Source organism: Schistocerca nitens, chromosome 3 (assembly GCF_023898315.1).
Source record: "Schistocerca nitens isolate TAMUIC-IGC-003100 chromosome 3, iqSchNite1.1, whole genome shotgun sequence".
In the NCBI taxonomy this organism is placed as follows: Eukaryota; Metazoa; Arthropoda; class Insecta; order Orthoptera; family Acrididae; genus Schistocerca; species Schistocerca nitens.
In genome coordinates, this window is record NC_064616.1 from 695,307,349 (window position 1) to 695,321,434 (window position 14,086).

Sequence of the window (14,086 nt, forward strand, 5' to 3'; positions counted from 1 at the left end):
ACCAATCGATATTTGCATCAGTTGTAGGATATGGCGCAAGCATTTAGGTTCATAGAGTACAGCTAGTAAAGCCGGCCTCGTTAGCGAGGAGAGTTCAATGAGGAGTGGTACCGCGATTAATGGGCACCTTCTGTGCTACCCTGAATGATGCTTTGTTAGTAATTCTAGGAATATGCCCACTGGACCTAGAATTTTGGAAAGGGGGTCCTTTTATACTATAAGAGGTATTCAAAAAGAAACGAGCAGGAAGCATAATTATAGAAACCAGTACCTGTATGTTAGAAGTATTGGTCCTGGCTAATGAGACACTTGTCCCATTGTGATACAAGGTGGTGATTGAGTGTCTCATAAAATTCCCGGGGCTGCAATGTTAACCAGTTCTGCAAATACAGCTGGACGTCGTCGTCTGAGGTGAATCGTTTGCCCCTTGGAGCCTTTTTAAGGGGACCAAAAATGGTGTAATCACAGGGAGAGAGGTCCAAACTGTATGGAGGGTGGCCGACAACCTCCCATTTGAATTTCTGCAGGAGTCCCGTGACTGTGTTGGCCATATGAGACTTCGCATTGTCGAGGAGCAGAATGACCACACTGGTGAGATTGCCTGGTCGTTTTGTTTTGATTTGATTTGATCGCCTGGCAAAGGGTGGTCAAGGTTTGCAAGTGATGCTCGACATTCACTGTTGTCCCGTGCTGCATGAAGTGAATCAGAAGGGTGCCATTTTTGGCCCCCTTAAAAAGGCTCTGAGGGGCAAACAATTCACCTCAGATGAAGACGTCCAGCTGTATGTGCGGAACTGGTTAACGTCGCAGCCCCAAGGAATTTTATGAGACAGCCATTCACCGCCTTGTGTCTGAGTGGGACAAGTGTCTCAACAGCCAGGGTCAATACTTCTAACATACATATACTGGTTTCTATAATTGTGCCCTGGCTCATTTCTTTTTGAATGCCCCTTATAGTTAAATAACAGCAATCACATGGAAGTATGAAGAATGCTTGGAACTAAGATCAATACGAAAAAGTTGGTAGAAGATCACATATTGCAACTATAGCAAAATAAATGGCACACTTCAGGCACAGGCAGGAGAACATACAAATTTCTCCCTAACATCAGGGAGAGACTAAAAATGAGATTTCTTAACCCATCGAGTGGGCTGATACATCACATGACTGGTCATGGCCCATATGCTATCTAAACAAAATCAAAAGTTAGATGAATGATAGCTGCATCTGCAGCAGTGTGGGCACACTAGAACACACATTGGGGTGGGGGCTGTATGCTCTATGATGAGGTGGCAGGTAATGGCTGTCAGACATTAAGGATGTTGGATTGCAAAGCAGCACTAAGAAGCGAGTCGATCTGGCACATCTTGGATGGTATTGCAGCCGCAGTATTTGAGGAGGCCAAGAAAGACTTCATGAGGCATTCAACCACAGGTTAACATGTTGCCATCCTGATTAGACAACATACTCTCCAGATGGAGAGAAGACAACTGAGGTCAATGACCACTGAATCAAATCGTTTCTCAAGAATTTGCATTGTGTTGGTTCAAGTGATCATGTGGACTTCCGAGATGTAACAGTGATTGGTGGAATTACTTGTTACAGAGGAAATGCTGCTGAAGTGCTGCCCAATGCCCAAGGAATTCAGCAGACAATTGCTGTTGACCAGGGTAGTATGAGGGCGATCCACTAGCAGGGACAACCACCTACAGGTTAAGTACAGTGAAATAAATGAAAAAACAGAGAACAGATTCTGTCATGCTTAAAGTAGTATTAGTCGCTGGGTTACTAGTTAAGGGTTTGTTATAGTACTGTAGTGGTAGTAGTTGTTTAGTATTAAAAATATAAATATCAGAAATAAGTAGTTAATATATAAATTTATTATTATACAAGAAAGTGTGCGTATTTTAGCTTTTCAAATAATGGACTGTAATAGAGAAGAATAAATAAATACCAGATGGTTGCTTTGCTTAGTTTTCCTTTATTCAGAAGCTGGGTGTGCAGCTAGCACCTCTGTACCATGATGGGGAACAACTACAGCATGTTGGGGAATAACCTTATCCTGGATACAGCAACAGGCTTTGCCCCACAGGTTGACTATAATCATCAGTGGCTGACTAGCGTGAATAAAACTGCCATGATGGATGGTGTCTGGTGATGTAGTAGTTGTTGAAAATGTGCATTCTTTCTCTGCAGTAGTGTACAACATGCCCAGGGTGCCCACAGAGGAAGCACACAGCTTGTTTTTCCTCTGTCCTCCAAATGTCTGTTCTTACACAGACAATTATACTATGCATAGGAGTTGGTTGTACCTGTGTTGGTCAGATGCTGAGTTGTTGTTTGATGGCTGCAACATAAGTACAAGGTGGCTGACTCCATTCTTCCTGGTATGTTTGGCTAGTGGTGGAGAGTGTTGCTTAAGATTGATACACCTCATTTTCATCATTCTCTATTACCTCCTGATGTATGGGGTCAACATTCAACACTGCTATCTCTTGTGTACTTGGAGCAACATTTCTGGCTGCCATATACTGCTGTATCTGTTATCTTACTATCTGCCATATGACAGAGGTGATCTCACAGAGGTCTTCCAGAACTGCCATTAAGGACCACATTAGGCAGTAGGTCATATTTATATCCTTTTGTGCAACACTTTTCTACTGCATTTCCTCAATGTGCTGCACCACCAAAATTCCTTGGTCACTGTGGCATCCTTTACCAGAAGAGCTTGGTACATGTCTTGTGCAACGCCTTTCATGAAGTGTGACTTTTTTGGCTTCTGTCATATTCGTATTCACAATTTGGTATAGGGCCAAAACTTGTCCTGCAGTTGTTCTTCCACAAAGCAGGCTAGATGCTGATTGTTGCCAAATGTTTTCCTACATTTGACCTGGAATTTGTCCCAGCTATTGAACTGCTCAAACCATTGCTAGGCTGTGCGATCCAAGTAAAATTGCCAATCTGCCAAACACATAATGTCATCCCATCTGCTGTATTTGGCAATTCAGCTGAATCCTTTCAATAATTTTGCTGGGTCCTGACCATTGTCTACAGAAAACAATGATGGATACCTGATGTACTGGTGACTTACTGCTGTTTTGGAGTCCATCTGAGTCCTTCGTATAAAGATATTAGGAACAACGTCCCTGCAGGCAATGGCTTTTACATTCCCTAGTTGTAGACAAGGTCATGTTGATGTTTTGAAGTACCAAGCTTCTCCACCAAACCATGTCATGTCAAAGCCAAAATCAAGTCCAAATCTGAAGGCAGGGTCATCAATGAAATGCAACACTTAGAACTGAAAGTACTTTTTGTTACGGACACTAATATACAGCCAGAACAGAACTGGCTTCCTGGACAGAGAGTGCAGCTAAACATCGTATACTGCAGAATATACAAACATAAGGTATTTGAAGAAATGATAGATATTAAATGACAAATAACTGCTGGTGTTCAAGTTTGAATTGGTGACATGCAGCGCAAAAACCAGTGATGCTAACCACTATGCTGCACTGCACCACAGCTTTCAAAAATATATACTGTATGAGAACAAATGTGAAATGTTACAAAGTTAACTATTTCTAACACATTTAGAAATTAATTTCATATCTTGAAAGGATGAAGACAGATGAGAATTCATGAACATGAGGTGTGTGTATATATGTGAAAATCACAAATTACATGGCACTACAATAGTAATGAATCTGCAATTGGGAGCAATAAGTGGTCACATCTTTTTAATATACCAGTATTGCTGACAATGCAATCTTCTTGTTAACACATGACATTTGTACAGAATGTGAACAGTTTTCCTCTACACCATGAGTGAGATGAAGAAAAACGAAGTACAACTTTTAGTTTCAAGAGGTAAGTTACTCCTCTTGTTTCACACCTTGACATTCATATTTAAACAAAAATGTTGATATGAATATAACCCATATATGAACTTTATTCATGTATGGCATATCCTTAGAAACTCAAAATTCTTACTTTATAGCACTCATTTAAGTGAAATGAGGTCTTTGCCACATTTTACTTTACTAAAATTCATGATAGTTTTTGGCTTTGAAGTCATCATAAGACCTAAAAATGTTAACGAAAAACATATCCATATATTAATGAAACAAGAAGGACATATTAGATGTCGAGGAAAAAAGTGAAGAAGTTACCCACTGAGTACAGCATCAACAACAGGCACACAGTCAATACATAAAGCAAGAAGCTTTGGAATTGTACATTTACAGACACAGTGCTGAAAATCTTAACTTCCATCTTTATGTACGCACTTTCTACTCTTATTCTTTTCAATATTGACTAGAAACCTATGTGTCACTGCTGTACTTAGAGGGTAACATGTTAACTTTTTTCACAGATTTAATGTCTGTTTCTTTCCTTTAAATATTTTGCTGAAACTCTGTTTTGTTTACGTTTTTAATTTTTAGAACTAATGACAGCTGCAAAGTCAAAACTAATAATGATTTTTAATAAACAATATGTCACCAACAGATACTGATTTCTTTAATTTATTCATCAAGAAATTAGGAGCAAAATTATTTGGAGAAATTACATCCAAAAGTACAGCAGGTAAGGCTCGTTCTTTAACATATAATGTAAATGAAGAAAGGTTTCTATAATGGCTCATGAATGACATACCAAGTTTTTCTCCTGCAACTTCATCAAGAGCAGTTTGAAGAACTGCAGTTTTCTCTGAATGAGCTCTCTCTGCAGCTATTAAACTTTCATTGCTGACTTTTAGTTCATCAAGAAGTTGAGAAATTTTTCTCTCAGCAGAAAGCTGAAACAACAGATAATGCAGAACAATATATTCTAGACACACTTTTCAATGAAATCACAAAAAGAAAAATCACAAAATACTGCCACTATGAATAACTAACAGCATGAAATTCTATTACTGTCTCTCTCAACAAATGAAGCCCTCAAACAAAAATTAGAAAATGAAAATTTTTCCTGTCAATCTAAGCTTCACCTTCATAGCTCTGAAGTGATGGTTTCACAAACAAAGACACATCTTATTCTTTGTCTGACATTTAAGTTAGAGTTATTTACCTATTCATGTATCAAGTTCTGTGGGGTCATGTGAGCCAAAGTTACTTGGTCATAAAATGAGTCAGTACATAGTTTACAGAACGCTAATTATAAAATTTATAAACACATGCATTAGTCCAGGGACTGGTTTGATGCAGCTCTCCGCACTACTCTATCCCGTGCAAGCTTCTTCATCTCCAAGTAACTAATGCAGCCTACATCCTTCTGAATCTGCTTAGTGTATTAATCTCTTGGTCTCCTTCTACAATTTTTACCCTCCATGGTGTCCTCCAGTCCTAAACTGGTGATCCCTTGATGCCTCAGAACATGTCCTACCAACCGATCCCTTCTTCTAGTCAAGTTGTGCCACAAATTCCTCTTCTCCCCAATTCTATTCAGTCCTCCTTATTAGTTACGTGATCTACCCACATTTCAAAAGCTTCTGTTCTCTTCTTGTCTAAAATATTTATCGTCCATGTTTCACTACCATAGGTGGCTACACTCCATAGAAATACTTTCAGAAAAGATTTCCTGACTCTTAAATATATACTGTGTTAATAATTTTATCTTATTCAGAAACATTTTCCTTGCCACTGCCAGTCTCCGTTTTATATCCTCTCTACTTTGACCATCATCAATTATTTTGCTTCCCAAATACCAAAACTCATCTACTACTTTAAGTGTCTTACTTCCTAATCTAATTCCTTCAGCATCACCTGATTTAATTCGACTACATTCCATTATCCTCGTTTTGCTTTTGTTGATGTTCATCTTATATACTCCTTTCAAGACACTATCAATTCTGTTAAACTGCTCTTCCTGGTCCTTTGGTGTCTCTGATAGAACTACAATGTCATCGGCAAACCTCATTGTCTTTATTTCTTCTCCGTCGATTTTAATGCCTACTCCAAATTTTTCTGTTGTTTTCTTTACTGTTTGCTCAATATACAGATTAAATAACATCAGGGATGGGCTACATCCCTGTCTCACTCCCTTCCCAACTACTGCTTCCCTTTCATGGCCCTCAACTCTCATAACTGCCATTTCGTTTCTGTACAAATTGTAAATAGCCTTTCACTCCCTGTATTTGATGCCTGCCACCTTCAGAATTTTTGAAAGAGAGTATTCCAGTCAACATTGTCAAAAGCTTTCTCTAAGTCTACAAATGCTAGAAATGTAGGTTTGCCTTTCCTTAACCTATCTTCTAAGATAAGTCATAGGGTCAGTACTACCTCATATGTTCCAACAATTCTACTGAATCCAGACTGATCTTCATCGAGGTCACCTTCTACCCATTTTTTCCATTTGTCTGTAAAGAATTCGTGTTAGTATTTTAGAGTCATGACTTATTAAAATGATAGTTCGGTAATGTTGACACCTGTAAACACCCGCTTTCTTTGGGATTGGAATAATTATATTCTTCTTGTAGTCTGAGGGTACATCACCTGTCTCATACATCTTGCTCACCAGATGGTAGAGTTTTGTCAGGGCTGGCTCTCCGACGGTTATCAGTAGTTCTAATGGAATGTTGTCTACTCCTGGGGCCTTGTTTCGACTTAGGTCTTTCAATGCTCTGTCGAATTCTTCACGCAGTATCATATCTCCCATTTCATCTTCAACTATGTCCTCTTCCATTTCCATAATATTGCCCTCAAGTACATTGCACAAGTACTGACCCTCTATATACTCCTTCCACCTTTCTGCTTAGAACAGGTTTTCCATCTGAGCTCTTGATATTCATAAAAGTGGTTCTCTTCGCTCCGAAGGTCTCTCTAATTTTCCTGTAAGCAATATCTATCTTACCCCTAGAAATATATGTCTCTAGCCATCGCTGCTTAGCCATTTTGCATTTCCTGTCATTCTCATTTTTGAGACGTTTGCATTCCTTTTTGCCAGCTTCATTTACTGCATTTTTATATTTTCTCTTTCATCAATTAAATTCAATATCTCTTCTGTTACCCAAGGATTTCTACCAGCCCTCATATTTTTTCCTACTTGATCCTCTGCTGCCTTCATTATTTCATCTCTCAAAGCTACCCATTCTTCTTCTACTATATTTCTTTCCCCCGTTCTTGTCAATCGTTCCCTAATGCTCTCTCAAACCCTCTACAAACTCTGGTTCTTTCAGTTTATCCAGGTCCTATTCTCCTTAAATTCCCACCTTTTTGCAGTTTCTTCAGTTTTAATCTACTGCATTAGTACAATACAAAAAAAAGTTATGAGAGAGTATACGAGTAAATAACTCATTACTGAGAAAAGATCCTACCTACTGTGAGGAACCCTGTACAGAATAGAAGTAGAGTGTTTCAAAGGAAACTTTTCAATTCAGATTTTATGACTTGCTGTATATCACTCATTTTCTCAGTTCTGCTGGAAGCTTACTGAAAATGAAACCTGTTGAATAGTGCACACCTTCCTGTACAATGCTTAAGAAATTATTTACCAAGTACAAATCACTTTTGGGGATCTAGTGTTCTCTGAATCAATATTGCACTTTCTTCTACATGAGTCAATACTATCAACAACAAATCCTATGATTGAGTATATGTACAGGGATGGCAGAGTTAGAATTTTGAGATGCCAGAGCAGTGGCCTATAGAAAGGGTTTGAACTGACACCAAAGATCTGCCTGGCTGTCCTCCTCTGTGCTAAGAGTATTTTTGGTATGTGCACAGAGTTGCCCCCAAATATAACACCAAATTAGATAATAGTATGAGAGTAAGCAAGTAAGTTCTATGTTTCACTACCAGAGTCAGTGGAGAGGACTGCATCATTCAGTTTCTGCAAAAGATCTTGAACACTATACTTCGATTAAAGCTTTTCATCTACCCTCAGAGTTTAAAGAATCTAAAATGGTTGACTTTAATGACCATTTGGGACAGTAAAGTTTTGCTTTTGTAAGTGTTCCAGAACATAAATTGTATGTATTTTGTTTTGCTGTAGTTGAATTGTTAATCCATTCTCTTTGAAGTATTTTGCTGATGTTACTGACTATCCTATTAGCTAGATCATTTACATTACATTACATGTCTTTCAAAATACCATTTTTGCCATCAGCAAAGAGAAAAAATTTCTATCAGTTTCATGTTTAGTGGCTGATTATTGATACATATCAAGAAATGCAATTAACCCAGAACATAATGCTGGGCACCTGCCACTTTATATGATCCCAGTCAGATTCAAATGTATTCCCTGTTTGTTTACACTGGAGGACTATGTTCTGCTTCCTAATTTCCAGTTATGAAGCAAACCATTGTTCAGCACTTTTCCTAATTAAATAATGTTCTCACTTATGCGAAAGTATTACACAGTCCACACAATCAAATGCCTTCGTCAAATCAAATGAAATATCTATGAGTAAGGTCTGAATCGCCATAGCTAATTGAATGTCATGTGAAAACTGAAATGCGCATGTGCACCAACTTCCAGTGTGCCTTTTTGGTATTATCACAGTGTGCTGTCTACAGTGCCAGTTCAAAATGTTTAAAACAAATGATCAGCCCACTGAATGTGAAATACAGTCAAAGATTCAGTTTTTGACAGCAAAGAATGCTGCATCAGCAGAACTTCACTGACAAATAAGTGAGGCATATGAGCCCAATATGATGAGTGATAACAAAGTACATAAGCGAGGGAGAGATTACATGGCTGGATGGAAAAGTGTCCATGGTGAGCTGCGATCAGGCCTACTATTACTGATCTCAAACGATTTGGTCAAAGCCACAGATGAAAAGAATCATGAAGGCCAATGGTTCACAATCTCAACTCTAGCACTCAAATTTCGGAGTGTGGGTAGAACAATTTTGCACAAAATTCTCCCTAAAAAGTTGCGATTTCACAAACAGTGTGGATGTTGGGTTCCCAGACTGCTTCTACATCTACATCTACATTCATACTCCGCAAGCCACCCAAAGTGTGTGGCGGAGGGCACTTTACGTGCCACTGTAATTACCTCCCTTTCCTGTTCCAGTCGCGTATGGTTCGCGGGAAGAACGACTGTCTGAAAGCCTCCGTGCGCGCTCTAATCTCTCTAATTTTACATTCGTGATCTCCTCGGGAGGTATAAGTAGGGGGAAGCAATATACTCGATACCTCATCCAGAAACGCACCCTCTCGAAACCTGGCGAGCAAGCTACACCGCGATGCAGAGCGCCTCTCTTGCAGAGTCTGCCACTTGAGTTCATTAAACATCTCCGTAACGCTATCACGGTTACCAAATAACCCTGTGACGAAACGCGCCGCTCTTCTTTGGATCTTCTCTATCTCCTCCGCCAACCCGATCTGGTACGGATCCCACACTGATGAGCAATACTCAAGTATAGGTCGAACGAGTGTTTTGTAAGCCACCTCCTTTGTTGCTGGACTACATTTTCTAAGCACTCTCCCAATGAATCTCAACCTGGTACCCGCCTTACCAACAATTAATTTTATATGATCATTCCACTTCAAATCGTTCCGCACGCATACTCCCAGATATTTTACAGAAGTAACTGCTACCAGTGTTTGTTCCGCTATCATATAATCATACAATAAAGGATCCTTCTTTCTATGTATTCGCAATACATTACATTTGTCTATGTTAAAGGACAGTTGCCACTCCCTGCACCAAGTGCCTATCCGCTGCAGATCTTCCTGCATTTCGCTACAATTTTCTAATGCTGCAACTTCTCTGTATACTACAGCATCATCCGCGAAAAGCCGCATGGAACTTCCGACACTATCTACTAGGTCATTTATATATATTGTGAAAAGCAATGGTCCCATAACACTCCCCTGCGGCACGCCAGAGGTTACCTTAACGTCTGTAGACGTCTCTCCATTGATAACAACATGCTGTGTTCTGTTTGCTAAAAAATCTTCAATCCAGCCACACAGCTGGTCTGATATTCCGTAGGCTCTTACTTTGTTTATCAGGCGACAGTGCGGAACTGTATCGAACGCCTTCCGGAAGTCAAGAAAAATAGCATCTACCTGGGAGCCTGTATCTAATATTTTCTGGGTCTCATGAAAAAATAACACGAGTTGGGTCTCACACGATCGCTGTTTCCGGAATCCATGTTGATTCCTACATAGTAGATTCTGGGTTTCCAAAAACGACATGATACTCGAGCAAAAAACATGTTCTAAAATTCTACAACAGATCGACGTCAGAGATATAGGTCTATAGTTTTGCGCATCTGCTCGACGACCCTTCTTGAAGACTGGGACTACCTGTGCTCTTTTCCAATCATTTGGAACCCTCCGTTCCTCTAGAGACTTGCGGTACACAGCTGTTAGAAGGGGGGGGGGGGGGGGGGGCAAGTTCTTTCGCGTACTCTGTGGAGAATCGAATTGGTATCCCGTCAGGTCCAGTGGACTTTCCTCTGTTGAGTGATTCCAGTTGCTTTTCTATTCCTTGGACACTTATTTCGATGTCAGCCATTTTTTCGTTTGTGCGAGGATTTAGAGAAGGAACTGCAGTGCGGTCTTCCTCTGTGAAACAGCTTTGGAAAAAGGTGTTTAGTATTTCAGCTTTACGCGTGTCATCCTCTGTTTCAATGCCATCATCATCCCGGAGTGTCTGGATATACTGTTTCGAGCCACTTACTGATTTAACGTAAGACCAGAACTTCCTAGGATTTTCTGTCAAGTCTGTACATAGAATTTTACTTTCGAATTCACTGAACGCTTCTCGCATAGCCCTCCTTACGCTAACTATGACATCGCTTAGCTTCTGTTTGTCTGAGAGGTTTTGGCTGCATTTAAACTTGGAGTGAAGCTCTCTTTGCTTTCGCAGTAGTTTCCTAACTTTGTTGTTGTACCACGGTGGGTTTTTCCCGTCCCTCACAGTTTTACTCGGCACGTACCTGTCTGAAACGCATTTTACGATTGCCTTGAACTTTTTCCATAAACACTCAACATTGTCAGTGTCGGAACAGAAATTTTCGTTTTGATCTGTTAGGTGGTCTAAAATCTGCCTTCTATTACTCTTGCTAAACAGATAAACCTTCCTCCCTTTTTTTATATTCCTATTAACTTCCATATTCAGGGATGCTACAACGGCCTTATGATCACTGATTCCCTGTTCTGCACTTACAGAGTCGAAAAGTTTGGGTCTGTTTGTTATCAGTAGGTCCAAGATGTTATCTCCACGAGTCGGTTCTCTGTTTAATTGCTCGAGGTAATTTTCGGATAGTGCACTCAGTATAATGTCACTCAATGCTCTGTCGCTACCACCCGTCCTAAACATCTGAGTGTCCCAGTCTATATCTGGTAAATTGAAATCTCCACCTAAGACTATAACATGCTGAGGAAATTTATGCGAAATGTATTCCAAATTTTCTCTCAGTTGTTCTGCCACTAACGCTGCTGAGTCGGGAGGTCGGTAAAAGGAGCCAATTATTAACCCAGCTCGGTTGTTGAGTGTAACCTCCACCCATAATAATTCACAGGAACTATCCACTTCTACTTCACTACAGGATAAAGTACTACTAACAGCGACAAACACTCCACCACCGGTTGCATGCAATCTATCCTTCCTAAACACCGTCTGTACCTCTGTAAAAATTTCGGCAGAATTTATCTCTGGCTTAAGCCAGCTCTCTGTACCTATAACGATTTCAGCTTCGGTGCTTTCTATCAGCGCTTGAAGTTCCGGTACTTTACCAACGCAGCTTCGACAGTTTACAATTACAATACCGATTGCTGCTTGGTCCCCGCATGTCCTGACTTTGCTCCGCACCCTTTGAGGCTGTTGCCCTTTCTGTACTTGCCCGAGGCCATCTAACCTAAAAAACCGCCCAGTCCACGCCACACAACCCCTGCTACCCGTGTAGCCGCTTGCTGCATGTAGTGGACTCCTGACCTATCCAGCGGAACCCGAAACCCCACCACCCTATGGCGCAAGTCGAGGAATCTGCAGCCCACATGGTCGCAGAACCGTCTCAGCCTCTGATTCAGACCCTCCACTCGGCTCTGTACCAAAGGTCCGCAGTCAGTCCTGTCGACGATGCTGCAGATGGTGAGCTCTGCTTTCATCCCGATAGCGAGACTGGCAGTCTTCACCAAATCAGATAGCCGTCGGAAGCCAGAGAGGATTTCCTCCGATCCATAGCGACACACATCATTGGTGCCGACATGAGCGACCACCTGCAGATGGGTGCACCCTGTACCCTTCATGGCATCCGGAAGGACCCTTTCCACATCTGGAATGACTCCCCCCGGTATGCACACGGAGTGCACATTGGTTTTCTTCCCCTCTCTTGCTGCCATTTCTCTAAGGGGCCCCATTACGCGCCTGACGTTGGAGCTCCCAACTACCAGTAAGCCCACCCTCTGCGACCGCCCGGATCTTGCAGACTGAGGGGCAACCTCTGGAACAGGACAAGCAGCCATGTCAGGCCGAAGATCAGTATCAGCCTGAGACGGAACCTGAAACCGGTTCGTCAGACAAACTGGAGAGGCCTTCCGTTCAGCCCTCCGGAATGTCTTTCGCCCCCTGCCACACCTTGAGACTACCTCCCACTCTACCACAGGTGAGGGATCAGCCTCAATGCGGGCAGTATCCCGGGCAACCACAGTCTTAGTCCGATCAGGGGATGCGTGGGACGAGCTGGCCGTCCCCGACAAACCCCCATCCGGACCCCCACAGTGATGCCCATTGGCAACAGCCTCAAGCTGTGTGACCGAAGCCAACACTGCCTGAAGCTGGGAGCGAAGGGATGCCAACTCAGCCTGCATCCGAACACAGCAGTTGCAGTCCCTATCCATGCTAAAAACTGTTTTGCAAAGAACGTCTGAGCTAATCTACAGAGAGCGCAAACAAATCGACAAAATTTAAACGGTTATTAAAATACAAGATTGCCTAGTAAACGCAGTAATGCTGCTACTAACGCACTGCTGACACACTGCTCGGCAGCGGAAGGAGACTACGCGATTTTACACTATTCAGGTACTAAAACGCGATGCTACAACTCGCAAATACTATAATACGCCCGAAATTTATGTATCAAACAATGCAAGTACCAAAAACACGCAAAGAAATTAAGAATTAAACTATGTAAGAAATGAGTGAGCTAGGAGTATACGACTTGCTGCTGCAGCTGCTTATCCAACGGCGGCAGGGAGCACACTGACTGTGACCAACCGACACTGGCCGTTCAAAACAAAAACAAAAGACAAACGACTACGCGAATTTACACTATTCAGGTACTAAAACGCGATGCTACAACTCTCAAATACTATAATACGCCCAAAATTTATGTATCAAACAATGCAAGTACCAAAAACACACAAAGAAATTAAGAATTAAACTATGTAAGAAATGAGTGAGCTAGGAGTATACGACTTGCTGCTGCAGGTGCTTATCCAACGGCGGCAGGGAGCACACTGACTGTGACCAACCGACACTGGCCGTTCAAAACAAAAACAAAAGACAAACGACTACGCGAATTTACACTATTCAGGTACTAAAACGCGATGCTACAACTCTCAAATACTATAATACGCCCAAAATTTATGTATCAAACAATGCAAGTACCAAAAACACACAAAGAAATTAAGAATTAAACTATGTAAGAAATGAGTGAGCTAGGAGTATACGACTTGCTGCTGCAGGTGCTTATCCAACGGCGGCAGGGAGCACACTGAGGAACAGAAAATGGAAAGAATAGTTTGTGCTTTTGACTTTTAGGGCTGATATCACAAGGAAGATGATCAATTTTTAGATAACATTATCACCAAGCAGACAATCTCAACACACAAGATTGAGGCAACTGTGTTTTGTTATGGACATGGAGTCTTGTTAGTCAAGTTTACGCAGCAAGGGACAGCAATAAATGGAGCCACTTACTGCACTACCGTGACTAAACTTTGAAGTTCAACACAGAATAAGCTATAGGGTCTTGTGACATATAGAGGTGGACTTCTATAAGCAGGAGGCTGTTAACTTCCCCATTGGTGAAAACATAAAGGATATGACTGCTGACATCTTAGTCATGGTTCATGATGCAGGGTGTTGTTTTCAATTCGGCAGGGTTGCCAGAACATACTGTCAGTGGC

At 41.3% G+C, this 14,086-nt stretch overlaps 1 protein-coding gene across 1 annotated transcript in view; it reads right to left on the minus strand.

The window, feature by feature from the left end:
- LOC126248666 (early endosome antigen 1-like) overlaps positions 1-14,086 on the minus strand; it is a 216,127-nt gene that overhangs the window by 14,967 nt on the left and 187,074 nt on the right. The window contains exon 14 of the mRNA XM_049949885.1: positions 4,655-4,796. Coding sequence (XP_049805842.1) covers positions 4,655-4,796 — 142 coding nt within the window. The remainder of the gene's footprint in view (positions 1-4,654; positions 4,797-14,086) is intronic.